At 40.4% G+C, this 26,215-nt stretch overlaps 1 protein-coding gene across 3 annotated transcripts in view; it reads left to right on the top strand.

Moving 5' to 3' along the window:
• Nucleotides 1-26,215, top strand: part of nrxn2a (neurexin 2a) — a 110,867-nt gene that overhangs the window by 22,868 nt on the left and 61,784 nt on the right. For 2 of the 3 annotated variants that reach the window (XM_056397255.1, XM_056397257.1), the window contains exons 3-10: nucleotides 1,006-1,026; nucleotides 6,592-6,621; nucleotides 6,862-6,873; nucleotides 12,329-12,630; nucleotides 16,991-17,152; nucleotides 21,488-21,917; nucleotides 22,522-22,905; nucleotides 23,777-23,980. In XM_056397255.1, coding sequence (XP_056253230.1) covers nucleotides 1,006-1,026; nucleotides 6,592-6,621; nucleotides 6,862-6,873; nucleotides 12,329-12,630; nucleotides 16,991-17,152; nucleotides 21,488-21,917; nucleotides 22,522-22,905; nucleotides 23,777-23,980 — 1,545 coding nt within the window. The remainder of the gene's footprint in view (nucleotides 1-1,005; nucleotides 1,027-6,591; nucleotides 6,622-6,861; nucleotides 6,874-12,328; nucleotides 12,631-16,990; nucleotides 17,153-21,487; nucleotides 21,918-22,521; nucleotides 22,906-23,776; nucleotides 23,981-26,215) is intronic. The other variant, XM_056397256.1, reaches the window with a different exon arrangement.

Genomic DNA, 26,215 nt, shown 5'->3' with positions numbered 1-26,215 from the left:
TGTTTGGCTTATAGTAAATGGTTGAAATATGTTATCAATGTCCCATGTCTACATCTTCACTGAGCTTCACAGAATAATGAATAATGCCCATGTAAAAGCTGTCCAGGCAAAAGTATACTACAGCAGTAGTTAAAAGCTGCTTCTGTGTGTGAGTCCAGATCTCTAATTATCTTCACAAGTCATAAGAGGATAACAGCTTCCTAATGTGACAGCTGTTTGCATGTTTTCAACACAGGGACATTTAACAGGCTACCAAATGGATGTCATTTTTCTTATTTTGGTAAGTCAAAGAAACAGTAAGGATAGGATTTAGCAATTTAAAGTGAGCTCATGTTTTCCTTTTTATACAGTAAATGTTAGTCAGTCATGTTCGGCTATGAAGCTCCGCAGCCCTCTTCCTTGAGGTCAGGGGTCATGGGTGGGGACCTTCCTGGCTGGAAAGATGAAGCAGAATCCTGACAGGGGTTCCTTCATTTAAACAGTGGACTCACAAGCTGCAAGCCATAAGTTCTTTTTATTGCATTCATTTTAACAGCTTATTGATCTGTATACCACTATGTTAGCCAATGATACATTAATGACAACCTGCATTTTTATTTATTTTTTTTTACAAGTACATACTGGAGTGAATATTGAATGTAGATTTTAAACATCACAATACCTGATTGTTTTGCCAAATGTCTGACTAGTAAAAGGCTATTCACTAACAAACTGTTGAAAGACGTCACATTCACACTGCACTGTGACTCTGTCTGTGATTATACATCACAGATAGACTATTTATGGGATCCAAAGCCAATATTTTTGTCAGTTATATTAATTCTGAAACTATACTCATGACCAGACTGTAGATAACACGTGTCAGTCAGATAACAGTGTCATTGAAAGCAGCAGAAAGCTTAAACAAAACATCATCTATGTTAGTTTTGATGTGGGTTTGTGGTGGATTGATACTAATCCTTCTGTGAACATTAAATATCTTTGGTTTTCTTTATTCTCCTGCAGCTGTCCAGAAAGAAGTAGAAGGTAAGACAATGCATTATATAATGAGCGCAATGATGAGCATAATTTGTTTTCCCTGGTGCTCTTACTTGCGAAGGCTATTACCACAGCCTCCGTGTGTGAGAGCGTGTTTGGTTATTATCAGGTTGTTATTGTCAGTTTGGACTGCAGTTCTGACATCCAACAAATTAAGCTAAAAGGAGATATACTATCAATGGTCACAAGGTCACTAAGGAAAAAGCGCGTAATGTGCTGAATGCTCATTGTGTATATATAATCAGTGTGCTCAAGGTGACTGGGGAGGTCTGCAGAGTATGTGGGTGTCTGAGTATGGGGAGCATTCGTGTACAGAGAAAATGACTGTACAGAGATACTTTGTTTTATTATTTATAACTTCTGTTTTTTTCTTCTCTCTTCAGTGCATATTTTCCTCATGTCAACTACTGTTTACTGTTAAAATTTACTAAGTCTTATGCTTCAAGGTCAGTATGTGGATTAAACTCAAACATGATGGTATAAATCCTCTGGTATAATAACTGAATACTGAGGCCTTGACATTCATAAAATTGTAATAATATTTGCATATGAAATTATTTTCTTGAGGGGAACAAATCTCCTTTGGCAGCAAAAGAGACATTTCTCTCGTTATTGGCAACACTTTAACTGACCACAATTAAACAGGACTGGTTTTCCAATGAGGTGCACACACTAAACGTGAAATGAAGATTGAAAGTGAGGAGGGAGATTTGTTTAGCTGGCATCAGAGCGAGACATCCATCTCCTCAGTAAGGACTGCTGGTTGTGGTGAAAGGGCAGCCAACAGGCTCAGGAGACCAGCACAAGGTGCACTGAACCACTGCACATTATAAATCACGGTTACTGACTCAAAATGCACAGACCTATGCACACCTGCTCTCACCAAAATCCTGCTTTGGACACTTATTTGCTGTGAAACAGCAAAATAGACTGAAGATTGCAAAATGTTTTTGTCTTCATGTATAGTCTTTTAACATTGTTGAGTGGAATACAGGTACATAAGTGTAGAGTGGATTTAATGACAACACATACATATTGGTGTACAAAATATTAGATGTAATGTGTTGTTAGATGATGCGTGTTTTGGGACACATTCTACAGATGCTACATTTGAAACACCACATAACTAAGACTTAGTGACTGTGGTATATGGTTGTATGCTTCAGTAACAGTTAATAGGTCTCATCCTTGCACTATTTCCAAAAACAAGCATTAATCATTCTTAATTATGCGCAAAGATGGTGTGGCTCTGCTCACAGCAGAAAGGCAGGCATTATTAAATGACATGCTGCAAAGAGAGCACATCAGAATGTTTATTGGATTAAAGCTTGACATGGAGACAATTCCCAATGCAGAATGCATGAAAACAACAATGACAACAGCAGAATCACACTCACCAGATGCCTTTTTTGCCATCCTTCAAACCATTCCATGTGCTATTCGGCAGCAAGTCTTTGTTGTCCTTGCATTTGACGGAAATAGACGAATGTATGCATTAGCTAAATCACCTCCCCCCTTCAGAGATGGCTAAGATGGTAACCCATATGCTATATTTGGGCTTGGCTGTGGGTTTTAAGTGGTGCAGGAATTATCTGTATTTGTCTGAGGAACTGCTTTAACGCAGAGAAAACCTTTGGCACAGCAGGTGAGTCTTCTAAGTTGTTCATCTACAGTATGCAGCACGTGGGCTCCCGTCGATCTGTGCGGACAAAGGCCTTGGTGGGGCATGCTCTAATGCCACGAGAGTGCAGCCTCCTCTGATGTTTTGTGCGTAAAAAGAAAAAAAAAAAAAAAAACAGGTCTGTGAACGAGAGATAAGGACAGCCACCTCACATGGCAGATACAGAACATAAAAATCTCTCAAACGTATAGGAAAACCTTACCCAACACAGACATGCCAAGTGCAAACACATTTTCATCATTTCATGTGTAAGCACACAGTAAAGACACAGTAAGACTAAGAACTACAGGGACGACTAAGCAAGCATAGAAATCTTCGAAAGAAAGAAAGACAGAAAGAAAGCTGGTCCTGGTGGGCTCGCATCTTTCAGCAGCAGTGACCTTGGTCTAATCCCTCATTACAACAGGCTCCATAATACAGTACTTTTCATGGAAAAGCAAATATGGCAAATCTTAATCCTCATGCAATGGCTCTTTCTTCTTAGATGCTCGCTAATTAATGTCATAATAATGACTGAGAGGTCCTTCAACATCTGCATTTGTATTTTCCCTATATTTATTAATTAAACCCACTAAGATAGCAGATTTATTCTGCTTTTTAGCCACACTGACATGAATTCTTTACACCATTTTATTCGAGAAACATGTCATACCCTTCTATGTAGTTTAGATGATTGTAGAAGGTTACAAATTTAAAAAAAAAAAAAAAAAAAGATAAAAAATCTGTCAAACAAAACAAGAGGGAGTCTAGGAGGTTGAAAGGTGAATAACATACCGTGAGGAAACTTTGATACTTAATGGGTTTCCTTTCCGAAACAGTTAACAATCAAAACGTATTTCAGCTACGGCAAAATTAAATTACTTTATAACAGCATGGCAGCACTATAGAATATTATCATCGCACTCATTGTATCTGTCATACGTTCCCCTCACTAACTTTTACTGGGTAAACCCACACTGAATCACAATGGACAGAAAACGCTCTATGGGTTCAAACCTCCATCATTCAGTTTTCAAACCAGCTCTAACATCATTAACCGAGATGTGGCCAGAGGTGCAACCTGCCTGACGGTTTGAAAACGCAAAGCGTTGTTCTCAGCAGTGTTTGGTGTTTATTTATTTATTTAGGATTTATTATAGATTTGCTCAAGGTCAGCAGATGTAGATGAGAAGGCAAACACATTACTAATAGATGATTGCTGTTCACAATCCCCTATGGGGTTGCATGATGAAATGATCAATAACATCACATCCACAAAGTAAATCAGCCAATTCACAGATTGTAATTGAGTAGGACAATGAGTGTTTTAATTTATTTCTAGAAATACTGAAATCTTGTTATATAATGAGGCCAAGTCAAAAAGCATCCTAAAAGCAACATGCAAACATTTCCATAAAATGATCTTCTATCACCTGGTTATAACTTTTTGTTTGCCCTGAAACTCGTCTTATACTGTTGTGGTTGCCTCTTATTTAAAAATAGAAAACTTGTAGATTACTGGCAGGAGAGGTGATTTATTTTCATGCAGGCTTGCCTCTCTAATAGGATTCTACAGGTACCCCTGCGTTTCCATAGATTGAGCCACAGTATAAGGCTACACCAAGTAGGATGAGCACATTCAATGGATGACTGCTCCAATTCAAGGGCAGCAACGACACCACTCCTCATCCACTTTTCCTCGACTGCACAGTCAAAGTCAAAGATTACTTTGTTGGCTGAGAAAGTTGCTAAGTGCTGCCTGCCCTGACCTGTTTTGGTCACCAGCATCGGTGTCCATTAGTCAGAGAAGCATTAGTCAGGGATGCAGGTCAGTTCTCTTCGCCCCAGTGCTTGAAGAAAATCAGAAGTGTCTGGAGTCATCACAGCTGTCAATTCTTTGGGTCAAAACTTCTTTCTCCGTCTACACAGAAATCAGCAGAGTGAAGCGTTGGACATGGGGCACTCTCCACTTGACAAAGCAAAGGCTTCTGGCTCTGTGTCTGGGTCTGGGTCTGGTTATTCGTTGGATAATGGGCAACCCACCCATCCAACCTCCTGAAGAGACACAAATGGAAAGAGATGTTACCTGACATCCCTCTTGCTATCTCGGAAGAAGATGATGCTTGAGCTCAAGTGCAGTCAGATCCTAGTAAATCTAGGGAGGATTGAGATCACCTGAGCGTTGATGAGGGGAAGAGGAGGTGGCATAATTTATGCCTTGTATATAGATAAGTTGGCTTGTTGTGTGGAATGCATAGACACAGTGGGGGTACACACAACAGTTCTTTGTTCGCCGTGTCAACAGGGTTGTGGGTGAATCCTGTCTAAGCAGAGGCTCAGTCAATGGCTTTGTAATGGTACACTATAACAAAAATCCTACATGTTGGCAGTCTAGGATTGTCCCAGGGGTAATCATGTCCATCCCACACCAAGAGTTGCATCCTGGCCAGCCTTGTTCAAAGGAACATCTGGAGGAGATTTTTGCAACAGCGATATGCCCCTTCAAGGTTTTACCTAATGACTGAACAGGGACTTGAACTGTGGGAGAGGGACTCGCTCTATGAGAATTTTAGAGTGCTGATACACTAATGAGAGCTGTTTGTGTTGGCTGGCACAGTGGGACTCATGTGCTCAGCAGAGGTGTTGTATTGTGTAATTCCCATCTCCTTCTTGGCAAGAGGAGCAGGTGAGGTTTGTCTGTGTTTATCTGTGGCTGTGCTTCGCACAGAACATAGGTGTGACAGGCTTAGGCTGGTGGCGAACACACAACTAAATCAAATTTGGCTTTGATTGCCACAGTGTGTGCAGGCAGACCAGCTTGACTTGTATACACTGTCTGTCTCCTGTCTGCTCAGCAATATCATGTGATTGAGAGGTATGAGTGTATTCTCAATTTACCTCCATAGATTTATGGTAGTTTTACTATAGCTCTATAATGTGCCATGTTAATTTGGTGTATTACTGTTTGTCTTACTGTTTAAAAGGGTTACACCATTAAGTGCTGTTTATGTTGACCAATGCAGTCAGCAACCCCTGTGTCCAGCACAGCAGCCTCCTCTGTGTTCTACTTGACAGAACATAGAGGTGGGATGTGGCGTTTTTTTCTTGGCTGACTCGCTGTATAATGATTTATAGTCAGTGAGGCTTTAACACGGTGCAGCATTATGTCTCAGCTCCCTTCTGCTTTTTTCCAACATTAAAGGGTCAGGTGTGGAAGGTCATTGCTGGCTGACCTGATGGTTTTTATGTCATTGTATAGCAGGGGCGTTGCCCTTACATTCCACCCCTAAACCTATTGAGCTCTATTAGGTGGTAAATCCTCTCTGAAAAAGTGTGATAGTCGCTGAAGATTTAGTGGATAAGGAATGGTGTCATTTCTGCACTTAAGCTTAAATCGGCTCATAAGGATTGGCTGAGCACGTACATGCAAAAATATCAGTGAGTCGAGAAGTGGAGATGAGGAACTCAGCTTATAGAGCACCGTTAACGATCAGATATCGTAGGACTACCGTTACCATGTGTAACTTTTTTTTAAGCATTAGAGGTAAAGCAGGTTTTACGTATATCTGATACATCTCAAACACTGTCTGCATCAAGTAAACATACAGTATGTGTTCCATTTAGAAAAAAGCATCTGTGTGAGCAACTACCTATAAGGGTTGCACCAATCAAGATGTTTTTTTCTTTCCTTGCCTTCCCTCTCCTCCCTTGAGATGTTTGTCTGTTTTTGGTTTGATTTCCCCTTTATATTTTAGTTTCAACTTTGACATCCGTACCTACCCCAGGATGTCTGTCACAAACTGCAGTCCAACATTGTGACAATGCTTTTGTTCTCCCGAACCTCTTTATGAACTTCCTGTTTTCGTATCCTTTTTTCTGTTCTTTCCCTCAAGGTCTGGCGCACCTGATGTTAAACCGCCAAGGTATGGGGTCTATTGGTTTGCTTTTCCTTCCCAGCCACCTGATCACAACATTTCCCTTCCCCTGAAATCATTTTAGTTAACTGTGCTGCACTAATATTTCCTCTCCTCTTTTCTCATATACTTGCCTATTCGTTTTTGCTTCCTGTCATGTTATGCTCACTACTCACTCAATTTTTGTCCGTCAAACCCTTGTCCTGACCACTGACTGAGCTACTGGAACATCACCTTTGACCTCTGCAGTTTTTCGCCAAGGTAATGCATCTATGCACATAGCATCTCTTCGGTGTGGTTTCATGGTGTGTTCAAAGGCAATAAACAGGTGTCAGCAATAAAGAACAAAGATGTCTCTCACGTCCGCTCAAAAAACACTTTATTGACTTTTCCTGTTACAGTAATCAGAAGTATACACATACATATCATCAGGAGATTTTGTTTTGTATTATTGAGGCTGTTGGACATAATTTTTTATATAGTTACTAGATAGTGCTGATTTCTCAAATGTGTGCTCATTGGGTTGTTTATGATCGCTGATAAGTGGGTTGTAAATGACATTCCTTTCCAATGATTTCTCCATTGCAGTGGTGCTAATGTGTTCAATATCCATATGAGCACAGATTCAAGAAGAGTGATTTCACACTACCGGTGGAAGAGATATTTGTACATAACAGTGTTTTGCCAGTAAACAGAATAGACACGGCTGTGATGTTCTGTCCTTCAGGAAAAAAACAAGTAATGCACACAAAGCTAACATGTCTCATTTTAACTTATATTAATTACAGTTAAGCTAAAGTACTGCAGTTAAAAAACATTCATCCAGTGCAATGTGGGTAAAACGTTTGGATATTACAGGAAAAAAAGGGACATTTTGACTGCATAATATGTGTGGCACTGATCCACATGAAAGCGACTATATTTATGTTTTGTGTTTTCTGCCACATGTTGGGGGACTGAGATAAAAGTCACCGTCCTGTCTCCATGGCAATCGTTATTGTCTCCAAACACATAGAATTGGTTTTGATGACCCGCTGACGGTACATTACACTGCATAAGTCCTCCTTTTTTTCTTCATCATCGAGATGGTACTTAAACCATTATCTTGAGATAAAAAATGTTCTTGAATAAATTTTGACAATACAAACATCTAACAAGGTTTTCTAGAAATTACATATCCGTGTGATTGTTGTTACAGCTCCTGTGTTAGTGACTTTTTTTTTTTTTTCTTTTTCGTTTCCTTTACAGGTCCACAGAATCTAAATTCATTCATAGGCAGATTCTGTTTTTATTTTCAGCTAGATGTCATTATACATCCTCTGCGGATGTAAACTGCTTAATGATGTTATTTGCACTCTCATGGAACAAAAATCTGTGAAGATGAAAAAATCCGTGTGTGGCAGTACCCTGGGTGTTCTCATGTATATTTTCTGGTGTAGAACTGATTAATACTAATATTGGGGTCATTTACAGTAGATGAAAAGGCAAATACTTCACAGTAGCCAATGATTACACCAGTTTTCTCACCCACTATAAATGGTGTAGCTTGAGGCTGTACATGACTGTGACATTATAGATTAAGGTCTCGATTCTTTGGTTACCCGCTTTGGGACAAATTTGTTCGTGTTCAGAAAAAGTAATCAGTCTCTCCAAGGCCAAAAGATAATGTTCGATTTAAGCTCCTATTTTAATTGATGGGGATGCTGACAGAGCAATGCAGTTGAATACACAGTATCCTTCTACTGCCTCAACTGCGCAATGATTAACATTACTGTATTAGAATAACTGCTATATAAAATATTTAGTAAGTCATACAGCAAGTGTGTCCTAAAGGCCAACCACAATGTGATTTGTTGTGAAATGAGGCCTAAATGTAATTGCTCCATTTCATGCATCAATAATAATAAGAGGTTAGTAATTGATTGTGGAATGGAAGATTTAAAGAAATAACCCTCCAAGCAATACTCATAGCATAGTTTTAGTGACAAAGTACATCTGACTTCATGTCATATACATGAGACATCAAACTTGTATCCAACCATTTAATGTTATAACAAATGTTTGTCATGAACTTTGACAATGTTCTTTTAGCCCGAGGAGATACTCGAGAGAGTGTTCTGGTTTGATCTGTATTTGTTTGGCCACAAATCATTATCATTTCAAATCAAATATGTAACATAGTTGTCCCTCTCTGGGACGAGTCCTCCAGTCTATAAATGAATTAAAAGCTCCTTGCAGACTTCAGGGAAGTCAGAAGTGGCTGCTTGTGCTTCAGTCTCAGAATCCTTTGCTTGTGTGCACTGACACATACAGATACACTGTAAATGGGGAGATTATTCAGACACAGGTGTCGCTTATTGACCACCCAGAGTGCTTATGATCCCTGCCTCCAGAGCAGAAGGGAAAAATTCCTGCCACACCATCCACATGCACACACTGCCTGACTTAGGTTTGGGTGCAACTGGCCGACAACTGACTCCCCGCCCCTGAGCAGGAGACAAAGTCAGCAACAGCCATCTGTGCCCCGGGCTTTTTGGACCACTTTGAAATTAATCAGCTGTAAAGCTTAATATTAATGAGCAATCCACATGCTGGCATTTTTCTTGTGGTGTGTTTACTGCACGGCACTCTTAACACAGACTAAAACAGGTGGGCTACTAGGAAGTAGAGAGCAGATAGAGCCTTACCACCTCATGTCAAGACACAGTGTTTGATGTGTCTCACACTGTGACAGCAGCTAATGTATGGCTCTGGGCAGTACCTTTACAGATAATCCTTTTTGAACATGACCATAGCAGCAGCAGCAGCAGCTGCTCTTAACCATCTGAAAGTTAACTTGTCCAGTGTTCAAGTGACACCCAAGCAGCTTAAGCTCCCCCCATGTTTTGTAGATGTACACGTCATTGAATTGGCCATGAGCAGCACCCTGCTATAAGGACTCACAAGTATTTGTATAGTTAATTTAGAGGGGACCATGGGGTGCAAGGAGATTAAAGACTGGATGATGTAAGGCAGAGACAAGTTGTTGGTGCTGCCATATTCTGCTGAGCCTTCTTTCTCTGCACATACAGGCATCCATTTGCATGATGGTTCAGTGCAATGATCTTACACTGTAGCTGCAGCCAAGGTAGAAGGTTGATGGCTCTGCCCCCACAGTCTGCTGCAGCATGCATAAAGTGCTAAACTGCTCCAGCAGCATCTTTTAGCTGTACTGAATGCAGCCAGTGTCTCTGACTGCATTTCCTTGGAATTGGTGCCAAAGTCTGTCGGGTGTCAGAGCAAACACAGTCAGTATTCCACTTTTTCACAAGCTGGTAAACATTGTTGCTGTAGTCAATGGTCGACCTCACTAGGTACGCAGGGAATTAGAAATGTGGCTTGCCGCCTTCCTAGCCTCTCAAACCTTCCAGTGATCCCTCAGAGGCCTTCAAGAGGACTTCAGGGTCAGCTGTTAGTGACGTCTTCACTATAAGAAGCTGGGAATGATTCCACAGGATGTACGCAGGTTATGATGAAAATCCTCTTATTATATGGAGTAAAGTTTTAAGATATTAGGTTAAATGATAAGTGTGCCTTTGGAGTTATGATAATAAGGCCTTCTGGTGTCCCATAAGCATTTTTTCCACTGTATGTTACCTTCACTGTATTGTCACTGCACTGTGCTTAGGTTTATGTTTCTCCTACATCATCCGTCAAATGTTGATCTTCACATTTAGGCTCAAGAACAATAGCTTCGCAAGTGACTGTCTGCCTAAAAGTTGTGTAACTACACATGCTCAAACAATAGAGACTAATGGGACCACTGATCCTGCTGGCTTAAATTGGCCCCTGAGTTCAGAAGCCGACATTTACTGTACAAACAAACATTGGGCTTAGGAGACAGCTTATCCCTCTAACAACTTGCTCAGTAGCTCGGAGGCTGCATCATATAAACAAGCAGAGGAAGGGGTGTCTATACTGACTTGAAACAGCCCACTCATGAGTTCAAGAACTGCGTTATACAATAGTTAACATTATTCATGTAGTTCAATGTAAAATGATAGTTAAATGTCAAAAGTTACGGTGCTGGAAGTGTGAATTTTAGTGTGGATTTCAATATTGTGAGGATTAAGAGTGGGTGTCAGAATGTGTTAATGTACTCTATGTGTGTGCAAGGCCTTAGTGAATTATGAACCTGAATAAAGAACAGTTGTTATTTTATCATTCAGTATACAATAGGACAGATACAACTCCCACAGGACCAGTTGGCACAATCACAATAAAGCATTTAAGGCATAGTTGTGTGACCACTTGTCACTGCGGTGTCAGTTTCAGTTTTCAGCAGGTTGCTGGTTTTATCCACTCGAGTTGTTGCATGACCTCACAGTCTTAAGATGTATAACTTTCTCCTAAATAGTTTATATTTACCAAATGTATTTGTATTGTCCACGTGTTTTCATCTATCTTTCTATCTATCTATCTATCTTTGAAATTCATCTTACATTTCCAACAACTGTCTAAAACAAGTCAAAAAGCTTTACCTTGTGTAGGGTGCAGTGATTAGAAACACAATGATTTTGTATTATGTGAAAAGATGTTTGATTGATAGGGTTCTTAGTGCAGCCTGTGAAAACATATGTTGCCATCGGGCTCATGCTAAGAAACGATGAAGAAGAAGGAAAAAAACGACATCTTCCCTCTGCTCCGGCTAAACCTGGAAACTGCTTTTATTGGAACAAGTGGGGAAATTGTTTGAGCCATCAGATTTTACTGGACATTTACCATACTTTAGTTGAAATTGATTTGAATTGTGGGGGTAAATAAGATGTTTAGTGAAGCCTGACATATTTATATTGTTATTTTTAAAATGCAAGTCTTGAAAAAAGTATAAGGCTGGCATTATTGTATACTTTTTTTTAAAATTATTGTTAACAAATCTTATGAAAACATCAAAGCCGGAACAGTGTTAGTTAATCTCAGGACATTTTCCACGTTTTTGGCACTCAACTCTAAGTCCATCAGTCCAGGAAATCTTGAAATTTCCAATTTTGGAAAAGGCCAAATGATCTCTTCAAACAGCTGGGCACTGCTGCTTTTAGCAAACTTGACTCAAGTAGGAATAAATATAGCATTTGTTGGCAACTATTTTCAGCTGCAGATTTGGTGTACTAGTTAGTATTTACAGCACCAGGACAGCGTATGTTGGATCAACTCAAAGTAAACTACAATCCCCATGTTCATTGCGATGAAGGAACATGTAACCCAGTGTAATACTGGGTTTTATGGAGGTCTATGGGACAAAGGAATAAGATACATTACGCTTTGACTACACAGAAAATACTTGTTACTTTAGTAGGATCAGTTATTAGTTGGTTTTGGTCCTTTTCATTGACTTTGTTGACAAAAAGAAAAATATAGAATATCACCAGTCTTATGCTTCAGCATGCTTTTGCCTACATACAGAATTTTGCCTCCCATTGGTTGTATTTTTGTCCATCACAATGTATGATCTTGTAGCATATGTGAATAGCTCCACAAATACATACATGGTCTGTTGAAGTTATTATTATTTGACAAATATTTCACTATCAACAATACAGGTAATTTTCTGCTCATTTTAGCCTCGTTTACGTCACTAAAGCCCAGCTCTAGTAGTGAATATACTGTGCAGCAGATCACTCAATCTTAAGCCTGATGACTGCAAGAATTATCTAAGATGTTTCTCCTCCCCTCTCAGGGCAGGAGGAGTCAGTGGCCACCTTCAAAGGCAATGAGTTCTTCAGCTACAACCTGTCCCAGACACCCATTCAGAGCAGTTTGGATGAGATCACGCTGTCCTTCCGTACCCTGCAGAGGAACGGCCTGCTGCTTCACACAGGGAAGTCAGCGGACTATGTCAACCTGTCCCTGAGGAATGGAGCCCTGTGGCTGGTCATCAACCTGGGCTCCGGTGCTTTCGAGGCCCTGGTGGAACCTGCCAGCGGGAAGTTTAATGACAACGTCTGGCATGATGTTCGAGTGACTCGCAACCTCCGCCAGGTATGTATGCGTCACTTTCTGTGACGTCCATGCTTGCTGCTCACAGGAATAAGAAACTCACACTTTTTGGAAAAAAAATACAGTATGTAGATTTTATTGATCCTGTCTTTATGCCTGCCATTATGTCAGCAGCTGGCAGAAATGATCTACAATCATGATTGTCAAAGAGAAATCAATCGCAGTATGCAGTATAGTCACCTTATAGTGTACTGTACACTTGATGAATACGTAATTATCTTTAACATTTGGCTCAGACCCAGATAATACCGGGTCCATGCAAACAGGGATGAGGTTCTATAGTCCACTATCAGTGTAAACACTACCAAATACTGTGTTGGTTGAGTGTTTAATATTTCTGCTCTGCTGGACTCCCTGCCTCCTATTTTCCACATTCTGATAGATATTACAAGCTCATATTAGGTCATTGCCCTCTTTCTCATGAAATAGATTGCTTTGGTGGGAATCTCTGAGTCCTTTTATAACCAGAAACTTGCTTTTTTTTCTGCACCCACAAGATTGCTGTGAAGGTCTTTTTTTACCATATTAAAAGAAATGATAAACTCTCACAGCAATAGCCATCATTTTCATGCATCCTGCATTAGTGTTGAGATCTCGGAAGCCTGTTCATTTTCTTATCTTTACAGAACAGCGATTGTTAGACAGGTTTTCAGATTTTTAACTAACTCAACCGAAACAACAGGCCAAAAACGCATTTTTGTGGTTGTAGGCAGCCGTGTCAGAGAGGTCGTGCAAGAAAAAGTGAAGCTTATATAATGAATACAGCCATTGCATGTATATCTGACATTGCACTGCTGTACCTACTGTACTCTAGCCAAGTACAACTCGGCCCTAAGGTTTTATAATCATTAACGTTGTCCACTGGACAGGGCGCAGAGCTGAATTCCTGAACTAATTGACTTCCAGAATGTGTCTGTTACATTAAATGTTACCCTGCTGGCACTCTACAGTCACTCTACAATTAGTCCCATCATACCGTAACTTAAAGCTCCACTGATCAATGCTTTTTTTTTTTTTTTTTATATTAACACTGAATTAATGCCTTGGTTGCAGTGACAAACCCACGGACAATTACCCATTTCTGCAGGTCTACGGAGCATTTTAGCTTGCAAATTTACTGTATGGTTCAGCAGGCTCATCAGTCCTGTTTCTAGTAACAGTGGTCGACAAGCAGCAAACGAGTTTTGATACATGGCGTTATTTACCCAACACCAAAGTGTGGACAGGTAAAGTGAGGAACGCTTAAGACCTAGATATTTTTCTGATCAGACCAAAAACGAGAATAAATGACTGAGAAGTGACACAACCCTGAATGCGTAAGTTGCTCTTTTTTTTGTGTGTACTGGAGCTCTAGCAGTAACAGTGTAACATTATCATTCATTTGGAGTCGCATTTGTGGCCACCTGGTGAATATTCGCTCTCCTTTAGCTCTGTTTTTGGTTTCTACCAACCCCTGAGGGAAATATCTGGCACTCTAGCAGCTACACTCCATATACAGTGGATTTTTAATAACATTTTGGCCACTAATGGCAGCTCCAGCAAAACGTGCAACCATTCTGATTCAGTGCTCTCTGTTTAAGCGCAGCAAATATATTCTAACATATTCTTTTCGCATATGCATCAGATACTCCAGGTGACACCAATGTTAAAATGCCATCGCTGGGCTTAATAAATGTTTTTGAAGCATTAACTCAGTGTGGACATTTTTTTGAATTGCTTAATGTGCTTCAGTCTGCCAATGCACTTGGCACATATTGGGAAGTGTATAGAATATGTTGAGGCACACAAATTGTATCAGCTCAAGCAGAGCTCCTTTGAGCTAAGGTGCAATGTAATGCTCTTACCTTAAAACTGTATTTAAAAAATTGGCTTCTGATCACTTACTGTAGTAAATTTCCCTGAACCACAGCTAAACTAAACACATCTCTCTACAATGAGCTCTGCCATGTGCAATGCATTTAAATGTTTGATTTCTTTGCAGAAGTAGAGCTCATTTTGTATCTAACTATCTCATCATTACCAATATATTTTGCACTTGTCACATTAACCTGCATATAAACTTGCATCTTCCTCCACATCTATTTCCTTACCTTGGCTTCCAGAAGAGCGGCAATCCAATGCTTACAACCTCACTTATGCTTTCAGCCATGCATTTGATCCCTGTGTAAATTGCTTTCCCCTCAGATAAGTTACCTCACTGACATGTAGATAGGGGGAACTGTAAGTCCCAAGAGATTGCTGGTGGAAACATTTTATTAGATCCGGTGGTGCTTTTCAGGCTAGAAATCCTCCCATTACTATCTCCCTTTCCATCTTTTTTTCTCTTTTACTGTCGTGGGTGAACTGATATGTTCATTCTCTCTCCTTTTCTGACCCTTATTAATGATGCATCCACCTATTTCTTGACGTGTGCAGTACACACAACACACAAACACGCATACACAACATACTGTTGTTCCCTATTAACACTGTACTCAAGTCTCACCGTAATTCTTGAGCTCCACCAACAGTCACTATATGTTACCCTTTAATCAGCTCTGTGTAACGGGCTGCGTATAAATCCTGGAGAAATTGCGATGAAAGGTCAGTCTTAAAGTGTACCAGCCAGGACTAGAGCCTGAATATTATCCTAATGTGTGCTTCTAATTAATTACACTTTTGCCTAATTCAGTAATTACCTTCGAACGCATTCATCCCTCACTTCTGATTTTCAAATGCCAGGAAATTAACTGTCTGGAGTGCCAGGATATGGTTTAATACTCACTATTAGACATTGGTCATGCTTTTCTAGACATTGTGGAGTGAAAGAGAAAGCAGCATCAATCAGTTTCGAGACACTTTTATTTTCTGAAATTTCTGCGATGTGCAGTATCATCCACCCACATTCGAGCCATGCCATTGTCCGATGTCCAAGCCAAAGATACTCAAGTCTTCACCGCCAGATAGACAGAAATCAATATCTGCCAGTCCCAGAGAATGGTCAGACAGGACCTCATTTTAGAGACCTGACACACGAAGATACCTTGTCAGGTCATTCTTTTGTCTCTTATCCTCTTGCTTTTAACAAACCAGTGATTTTCACAGAATAGCCACCACAGATTTTACAAAGTTAAGCCATTCTTCAGACACAATTTGAAGACTTTAACCCCTCAGATTGCTTGATCATGAGTCCAACATTTTAAATTTGTTGTTTGTGTCCTTATTTAGACCTGACTGGATGATAATGACCAAACTTTCCTGAATTAGTGCACCACTTAACTACTATTATATACTAATATATATTATATGTAGCTCACAGTCTCCTTCATCGTTGCCATCTTCCTCTTTTAATGGAAATCACCTAATTTTTAACTCTAATGATTATTGTCCATTAACATATTATATTGCATTAGGTTAAAATTCTCATTTAATCAAAATTAAATCATTTCTAAATTAAAAACGATGAATCGAAATGAAATGCTTTGTACACTGTGTATGGTGAAGGTGCATGAGCAATTCCCTCTCCTTTCCATATGAATTGGTCTCTGGTGTTTTACAAAATTGCCGGCCTGATTTTGACAAAAAATTTTATGAATGACATCTTTCCACTCAAGTCGTACTTTTCTAAAATGATTTTGACCAATTAAGTGAATCTTTGGACACACATGTCTCCTGCTTTGTTGAAGCTGTCATTTTTACATCTTTCACCTGAAATGCAATTAATCACAGGCATAACAATTTACAAAAGAACCATAAGCTTTTCACAGTAGATTTTGCTGAAAACTGCCCCCCCCCAAAAAAAAACAAAACAAAGCAAAACAAAACAAAAAAAAAAAAAAATGTAATTGTACTAATTATTATCCCAAAGTGGGAGCTGTTATATTTCTGCAGTAATACATGTTAACTGTAGGCTTATTGTCATGACAACAAGCATATCATTTTTTTCCCACATAGCCCTATTCAGTCATTCATTTCCATTGTCTCTGTGTTCTGATGAGACTGATACAGGAATAATCTTGTTTTGTTGCTGCCAATATTGCCGTCTTGATATCTTTAATCTCAAATTAATTGAGTATACTGTGGAAAGCATATTGCTTTGGAGCAAAATATCATTGGAAAGAATATTTATGGTATATTGACTCCACTGCAATCCTGCTAATATATCAGAAACAGGGATCAGCAGAGATTAGTGAACCCTTCAAAGCTGTTCTTGTAATTGCCTTCTAGATCCAACATTAAGGCAAGCTCAACCAGAATCAAGAAACGAAGCATGAAATAATTAGGCCAGTTCTTTCTATTTGACTTAAAATCTCTCTGTGTCTTGTCATTTATTTTCCTCACACTCTCTACATGGATCCTGTAGGTGACAATAATGGTGGATGGGATTCTCACCACCACTGGCTACACTCAGGAGGACTACACCATGCTGGGCTCTGATGATCTCTTCTACATAGGGGGCAGCCTGAACACAGCTGACCTGCCAGGCTCCCCTGTTAGCAACAACTTCATGGGCTGTCTGAAAGATGTGAGTACAGCTTGACCTCAGTCTCGGCAGAAGGCTGGAAATACTATCCTACCCTCTCTAGATAGCACTAACCCTTCCTATATGCAGAGCATGTTCTGCGTATAGAAAATCACCCCTCACATTTATATTGATTTTCTTGTTGTAGGGTGTTTGAAGGAGAAACATTTAGCTGAGAGGCTGCACGGTGCAGAGCATATGCATTTATAGATTCCTGTGGGAATCCCTTCGAGAAGGTAGCACCTAACATACAGAAGAAACAGATGCATTTGCTCATGTTCGTTCCTGAAACACAGTCAGTTTCAAACACTGCCTCCACCTTTTTTGAAACCTTTTAAGTCTGGCCTGTACCTGTCACATTGATTTTCTCGAGCAAGCAAGTTCAGATCATGTACTTAGCATTAAAATTAGTATAGGGAAAGCAGTGAATTATGGGTTAATGCCCAATTTCAGCCCGGTCTCACAAATTTTTAATGAAGTGAGCAATCTCATAAAAAGCAAGGGATGTGCTATGTGCATTAAAAGTAAGAGAAATGCTTTCCCTTTGCGAGGAAGGATTAGGAGGAGACATCACTAAAACAGGCAGTAGTTTGATGTTTTAGTGAGGTGGGAAGTAAAATCAGTAGCCGTCATGGTGGCATATGAGTGTATACACATTTTCTTGGCATCAATACCCGACTCAAACAAATGAGTTTTCTACTCTGAGACACTTGCATCAAAGGACATAAGACCGTTTAGTCCATAAATGCTTATAAACTGTTATTAGGCTCTGCTCTTGATCCCCATTAAATCCAGCTGCACTGGATTCAGCTGGGAGTACAAAGCACCAAGGACATAACAGACACATCACTTAGAAATGGGATACACAAAATGCACAAGGCAAATAGAGTAGAAATAAAATGACTAAGCTAGTAACAGCATCAGCCGGTTGGAGCAAAGCAAACAAGCATCAGCTTCATAATGTGCAAGGGTGAGAGCTTGACAGGCAATAAAGATTGTCATATTGTCTTGATGAAAGGAGATTGATGACTTATTTGAATGTTGTTGGAGACTGTGTACTAACGTAAAAAGATTCCTTTTTCATGTTTCAAATGTTTCCCATTGGGGCCCAATCGTGAATACGGTTTTCACTTGCCACTTTCTGCGGTCACAAAATGTATTTATAGTGGAGATCTGAAAATCTTCAGAATCTATTCTTAACAACAAGTATCCTGCGTTTCAATGTTCAGTCCCATGGTACACTAATAGAGAAAATACTGACGAATTCTTTACATTTATGATCTTTAGTTGCGTCGCCTCCAGGGATGGCAACGTCAGTTGGTCGGTTGGTCTGTGGTCCACCACTTTAGCCCAGACTTAAATATTTCAGCAACTATTGGATGGGTTGCCATAAAATTTGTCACTGATATTATTTTAGTTACTTTTTTCTTGCATCATCATAATCTGTTTAAAATTTCAGTTTGTCCAGTGCTTTGGTTTATGACCAAATACCTGCAAAAAATACTGTGTTTAGTGCTTGTTGACATACAGTATCTTAGCATGCTAGCAGGTGCAACTAAGATGGTGAACCTGGCCAATGTTACCTGCTAAACATGAGCAAGTTAGCATTGCCATTGTGAGCATGCAAGCGTGTTGATGTTAGCATAGAGAAATAGTCCTCACAGTCTGCAGCGCTGTAATTTTGTCCATTAAACTCTCCAGCACACTCACATTTAAAAATTAATGTGTATATGTTATAATATTAGCTGTATTTGTTAATCAACTACATAACATCAACATCTGAATGCACTCCGGCGTTTGCTGAATGATTTTAAATGGAGAGGCTGCATAATTACTCTGCAGTGTGAATACACTGAAATGAAAATGAGATGTTATTTATGGACAGGTTTGTCCCAGCAACGCTGCCAATGCTGCAACCTCCGCTCTGTGGGCGGTGTGGCTGGTGGTGCTGCTTAGACCCACTACTACTGTGCGTAGTCACACAGATGTGCTGTAGGCATGCAAGGAGAGTATGACGGGATAAAGAGTCATGACGATGGGATGACAAACCTGAAAAGTCCTGGTGAGCAGTGGCAGAGGCAGAGCTGATCAGATGGTATCAGCCCTTCCCGAAAACCCAGAAGCCGGGTTCAAAGACAGGTCAGTCCAAGCCCAGAGCTCTGAATTTGGTGATGACCTAGAGGAGCAAAACTCTCACACACACATATTACTTTTGGGAAAGAAAAGTGAGAAGTGCCTAAAATATTTATTGTATGAGCAGTGGATCTATTCAGGGGGATATCTGCCTTATTTTATTGAATGTAGGGAGCTTGGGCCATGACTAATCTCTCCAGACATTACATGATAATAGATGTGAGTGCTGCTGGGTAGAGGCCATCAGGTTCATCAGGTACACAAAAAATAATGGCCACTTTCAGACGAACGCCGCAACTACAACAACGAGCAGGTAGAGATGAAGTTGTCTTTGAAGTCACAAGTTTATTGGTCTGCAGTATGTGTGGCCGCATGATATTCCATACCACATCATTAGGTTCCTTTACTTTAATGCTTCAAAGATCGTGCCCAATTTGGTTATGAAGAATGTGTTCACACAGCTGTTAGCAGCAGAGAAGATCTTCATTCTCTCACTGCTGTTATTCTTCACTACTTGGGCATAAAAGATATGAGGACTTTGTCAACTGACATTGGAGGAGCTTTATTCTTGTGTTTTGGGATATTCTGTAATCCTTGTCACATAAAATAGAGAACTGAATTGGTGAAATAGGATTCCACTTCCTGTATTGTCCTCTGGCTTATATAATAGCCTTGCAGAGGTCACAGCTTGTAGCTATCTATGCATTTCTTTTTTTTTCTTTTTTTTTTTTAGACGTGGTGTTCCTTGTTGTAAACAATGTACATAATTGCTAATGCACTGTTCCCACTTTGTTTAAGTGACTCTCCCCCCATTTAAAAATTGCCTGTTACACTCATTTCTCGATGGTCAGTTTCACCATCTGATTTCGCTGCTTAATTAGTCACACTGAGGCAGTGTGAAGTGTGATATTGGCTCAAATTGCCTCTCAGCTCCGCTGTTAGTCCTCTGTGCAGTGTGGTGTGTCACCTCGGGCAGCGACTGGTCGCGGAGTGATGTGGCAGATAACAATGGGCTCGGGGTGACTTACCACTGATAGAAAATGAGACAAGGGTTGTCGTCTCCCGCTGTGCATATTGATGAACCCAGAATCAAAGTAGAAAATAATACAACAACAGCACAGAGAAGCCCACACAGGCATTCTATTGACATATGCTCTCAGTTTAAGTAAGGTATTGTGTATCTTTTATTGTAAGTACATATCTTTAAAAAAGGGGTTTGTATTTCACTCTGTTTCCTGTGATTGATCTAAAATATGAAATCAATAGCCAGATACGCTGAGGGAGATCTGTACATTCACTGCTGCTTTTTTTTCTTCACCACTGTGTAGTTGCCTCTGCAACATGAGCTCTGAAATGAAAATGAGCACCTGAAAATGAAAGTTTATGCCCTCTTCATTTACCAAATTTACCTCTTTTAATAATAAAGTGTGTGTTATGCTTGTAAAGGATAGAGTCCACCTCTCCCACCCACTTCCTCTGCTTGGACCTCTTTCAGTTTACTTAGTACAAACACAGATAACTGTTTGTCATTGTGTGGGTGATCTGTCTGTGATTCCTCTGCTCTGAATTTAAGATTATCCTATTGTCGGACTCATTGTGCGCTAAGTGATTCAGCTAAATGTTTAAAATGTAAATGTTTGCATTTGCATCTAAATCTAAATGCACTTCTGAATTTCATCAGCTTTTCAGCTCTTGCTTCCTTCTTGTTTTCTCACGACAGTTGTGTAGTTAATGAATAAATTGTGCGGTAAACCTTAAAACGTCCAGATTCAGAAAACCAGGCAGATTCTCAGTTCTGGGAAGAAGAATGTCTGGTCTCACTTAAACTTTAAACAGTCAGCTTTTGAATTTGAGTACCAGTAAAATAGTTCTCTGTATGGATACACAGTATGAGACAGGAACAATCTCAGTGAGATAAAATGTGGCTGATTTCTTTTTTATTAATGCATCAAGCGCTTCTACATCCGTATAATTAAAGGCGCCAGTTTATTTGACACAAGGCTGGAAATGAAACCATCAGGACATTTTCTATCCGAGCTCTGGGTTCAAGGATGATTCACTGCGCTTTCTGCTGCATGTCCTTGTGAGTGTTGCTGTGTCATATCGATTCTAGTATATATTAATGAGTAATATTCAACCTTTGCACTGAATCTATTGCTCTCTCTCCAGCTGACACCTCACCATGACATCTCTCTCATTTATTAGGTGGTCTACAAGAACAATGAGTTTAGACTGGAGCTGTCACGGCTGGCTGAACAGCGAGACCCTAAGATCAGTATCCATGGTGACCTGATATTCAGCTGCGAGAATGTGGAAGCCCTGGAGCCGGTCACCTTCGACACGCCATCTGCCTACTTGACATTGCCCCGGTGGAACACAAAGAAGACAGGCGCCATATCTTTTGACTTCCGCACCACAGAGCCCAGCGGCCTGTTGCTGTTCAGTCATGGCAGCCTGCAGGGAACGCAGCCCGACAGGAAACCCAGGGCCGACTTCTTCGCCATAGAGCTGCTGGATGGATTTCTCTACCTGGTCATGGATATGGGCTCCGGCAGCATCAAGATGAAAGCGAGTAACACGAGGCTCAATGATGGCGAGTGGTGCCATGTGGACTTCCAGAGGAAAGGACGCAACGGTAAGATAATGTTGTGTGTTTGTTAAAGCGGGGGGGGGGGGGGGGGGGGTGCTACCTTCTGCTTCTGTTACTCTGTTTCTCCAGTTTTAGCTGTGGAGTAGAAAAGGTTCCAAGCTGTGAAATTGCCATATGCCAGCATGGATACAGTCACATCAGCACATTTTTGCCATTTTTTATTCACAGCAGCGCAACATGCATGGATATTAGGTTTTAATTACAACAATAATTTAGTTGCTATAATATATGTATGACATTTTGAAATCTGTGTTAACCTATTTCACAAGTGGCCAATTATACAGTCATCCACTTCAAATTAGGAAATGTCTGCCTTATTAGTACAATCCAAATGTCTGCCTTATTAGCAGCCAAAAAAATACACACAGTTCCTTCTACTCCTTCCTTCACTTTTCTATAAATAAAATTCCTTCCCAAGCAGGATAATATGACAATGCAGATTTGTCGTTTATAATTCTTCACTTTTTCTCAATCTCACAGTTCGTTCTCACTTTTCACTTAGCACAACCCACACGCACCTGTCTTCATTTTCTGCAACAAAAACATTGTACAAGTCCAAGTTGACTCACTGTTAGTGCCTGCCCTACAGGCTTTATCTCTGTGAACAGCCAGAGCATCCCCTTCTCTGCTAATGAAGGCAGTGAGATCCTTGACCTAGATGGGGACATGTATCTTGGAGGTTTACCTGAGGATCGCCAAGCCCTCATGCTCCCCCCTGAGGTATGGACAGCGTCCCTCGGCCTTGGCTACGTGGGCTGTGTGAGGGATCTCTTCATTGACGGGCAGAGCCGTAACCTGTGGAGGCTGACGGAGGATCAGGGCGCCACAGGTGTGAGCAGCTTCTGCACCAGAGAGACTCACGTCAGGTGTGCCAGAGACACATGTGCCAACGGCGGACACTGCAGAGAAGGCTGGAACCGCCACATTTGTGACTGCAACGGTACTGGCTACCTGGGTCGGAGCTGTGAGAAGGGTAAGAGTTTCTGAGAGGGATGATGGTGGATGGGGAAGATAAGTGATTTTAAATTGCTGTTTCAACGCTTTTAACACACTTTGGCCGGTATTTTATTTATCAACTCAGCTCTATAGTAGCTTTAAAGGGCCTGCACAGATGGGGAAAAAAAAAAAGAAAAATTTGATACAAAGAAAATTCATTATCATGCCTTAATGCTCAACCCTCCAAACAATAATGATTTCATTTGCAATTGCGATGTGATCATCTACATACTGTATAATATCGATTCAAATGAGAAGCAGCTCAAAACAACCTGCCACGTCCACAAAGCAGTCTAGGTGACAGCGACTGGACAACAGAAAATTCTGTTGTTTTTCATTTAAGCCATTCAAAAGTAAATTACAGGATTTTCCCACAGGATAGTGATTCATTAATGAAGTGTCAGTATCATGAGGTTGCCAGTGCTATGTGTGTGTCATTAGGAATGCTGCGCTGCTTCGGCAGTGTGATTCGGCCTGAATCACTCTGCATTTACCATGCAGATGGTTTTCTCACAGAGAGGCCAAATTACGCAGATCCATTGGCAACTAATAGTATGAGGGATATATGAAAATCCCTCTTGTATTGCCCCATGATGGGTATAAATCCTTCAGAAATTTGATTACCGCTGCAATCTCACCACACTCTTCGTATGCTCCAGGCTGTTTCTGCCATCTGGTGCGACTGATGAAAACTGCAATCTAAAATTATATCATGGTGTACCTGAATTAAGCTCAAACAGAATCCAGGTTTCATCCTATAAATGCACGCTTTGTGTTTTTAATTTAGTGTTGTGATTTCATCCGGGGTTCATTGTCTGCTAATGTTTCATGTCCACTGAAATCCACAGAAGCCACCATGGTGAGCTATGACGGCAGCATGTATCTCAAGGTGGTGCTGCCAAGGACGCTACACACAGAGGCCGAGGATGTGTCCCTGCGCTTCATGTCCCAGAGGGCCTTTGGGTTGTTGATGGCCACCACCTCTCAGCAGTCAGCGGATACCCTTCGTTTGGAGCTGGACGGAGGCAGAGTGAAACTCACTGTGAACCTGGGTAATGCTGCTGCAGCGAATGCGAGCAGATAATGCCACTTGACCTTTCAGGACACGTCACCCAGCCCGAGTTCTCATGATATTAGTTAGTCTCAGACTCCCCCATACCCATCTTCATATACAACAACTACAGTTGCTTAAAAAATAATAAGCACAAGCCTTGGTCCTTGTGCATGTAGCTGTAATTTTTTTTTTTTTGCAGACATACGGTGGTTTGTGTCAAATTTATCCCATTTAGATCTATGTAACTGGAAATTACTGAATTAAATAATGAGCTACAGTTTGGTTTGTTTATATCAAATGAAAAACCAGCAAAATTTTTTCCTCTTTATTGTCATATTCTGCCCCGACCTTGCACTAATTTTTGTATGTGTTATTTCCTGATGAGAACATGTAGTTTCATTTCAAATCCAACCTAATATTAAATACAGAAAATTGTGTACTTAAAAAGAATATGACCAATTTGAACTTTTATTTACACTAATTGCTTCATTCATCATATCAGTTGGACTTTACAGAAGTATCAGTTGGAGTTTAAAAGTTGCTCATTTATGGATTGGATTTAAAGAAATAGTTCGACCTTCAGGGAATACACTTATTCGCTTTCTGGCAAAGAGTTAGAAGAATTTGTCAGATCATTTCTTGGCCACACATAGTAACTTTCTGGAGTCTCCACTGGTTGCCTTCCAGTTTTCAAGGTTTACTATGGACTGGCGCTGGGCGACAAGAAAGCACAATAATTATCACAAAAACAATTCAAAAATTAATTTAGGATAAATGTATCTGTCCTGCACTGAGTCAATCCTCAGTTGTACCAGTGTGTGATAGACAATATGTGTAGTATAACATTTAAAGCGTCGTTGGCGTTGCCTTTCTGAGCCGTAAATGTTATATACCATGCCAGCTGCGGGGAGCATTTGAAAAATAAAAGATTGATGATTTCGAACCAATCAATCCAAACTGGATACACCTCTTGAACTTCAAATTAAAAGGATTTTAGAGAAGCTCAGTTTATGCTTATATTCAGTGTTACTCAACAAAACGCATTAAGGTTTAAACAACATGCTGAATGCATTCCCTTCCGCATTAATGGTACTGGATATATCAGAAATTATTCATGTTGATCAATACGAAAGAATTATGTTTTAAATTTTAAAATATTATGATCTTATTTTTGGCCAAATTACCCCACCCTACTATGCACGTTGTCTTTATGTGGTAACCTGTGCATCTTAACCACTTGACCACCAGTATGACACCTGACAGCACAGTTTTTATTCTTCAGTTTGAATCTAAGTAGAATGGAAAAAGGTAAATTAAAAAAATAGATTTACTTTGTTTCTTTGTTTTGACGATTTTTTTGTTTTTGGAAAGCTGACAGTACAGAGGCAGACACCGTATACGTGGATAGGACAGGGGGTATGACATCCATGGTTATATGGTATGCGCCTTAACCATTTGGCTATCAGTGTGCCCCAAAGTGCGTATTTTTATACACCAGCAGGACAATGATCACCTGTTCCCACGGCAAAACATAAGTTACTGTACAGAACTCATCAACTGAGTGAAAGATATCAGGAATGATGTATCTGAAATCTGAAATCAATCTTCAAAACATTTTGAAGAAGAAAAATGTCATGAAAGAAGTTCCTTTTTAAGCAACTGTAGGTGTGTGTATATTCTGCCCCCTCTCTCTATCTCTCTTCTCTCTCTCTCTATCTCTCTATCTCTTCCTCCCTCTCTCTCTCTCTCTCTCTCTCTCTCTCTCTCTATCAGTTCATCCAGTGGTCAGGTCCCATCTGACCGTCTCGGCTCTTTCAGCCCTTCAATGGCTTGTCTGCAGTTCAAGGAGAAGGCAGTCAGAGACCAGAACCGTCATTATGCTGAGATATTACCGCTCAGGCTGCTCATACCGTAAATGTGACCATTGTAGTTCCCTCCCCTCACATTTACTGGCCTGTCCAGTTTAGAGGTGCTTCACTGAGCAGAGGGTGCCAGGGATGAATGGACACACACACAGACACACACACACACACACACACACACACACACACACACACACACACACATACACACACACACACACACACGCTCACACACACACACACACACACACACCTGCATCAGAAAGTCACTCTGGTCTCTGGCTGTCTGTATCCACTGCTCTGTGATGGTTGACAGCTTGAGAGCACTCCTCAGCCACATGACTTACACCAATATATTCATGTCCAGTTGG

This window comes from Seriola aureovittata, chromosome 15, assembly GCF_021018895.1.
Source record: "Seriola aureovittata isolate HTS-2021-v1 ecotype China chromosome 15, ASM2101889v1, whole genome shotgun sequence".
NCBI classification, from domain to species: Eukaryota; Metazoa; Chordata; class Actinopteri; order Carangiformes; family Carangidae; genus Seriola; species Seriola aureovittata.
The sequence above is the reverse complement of the archived record's forward strand: the minus strand, read 5'-3'. Positions and strand labels throughout refer to the sequence as shown.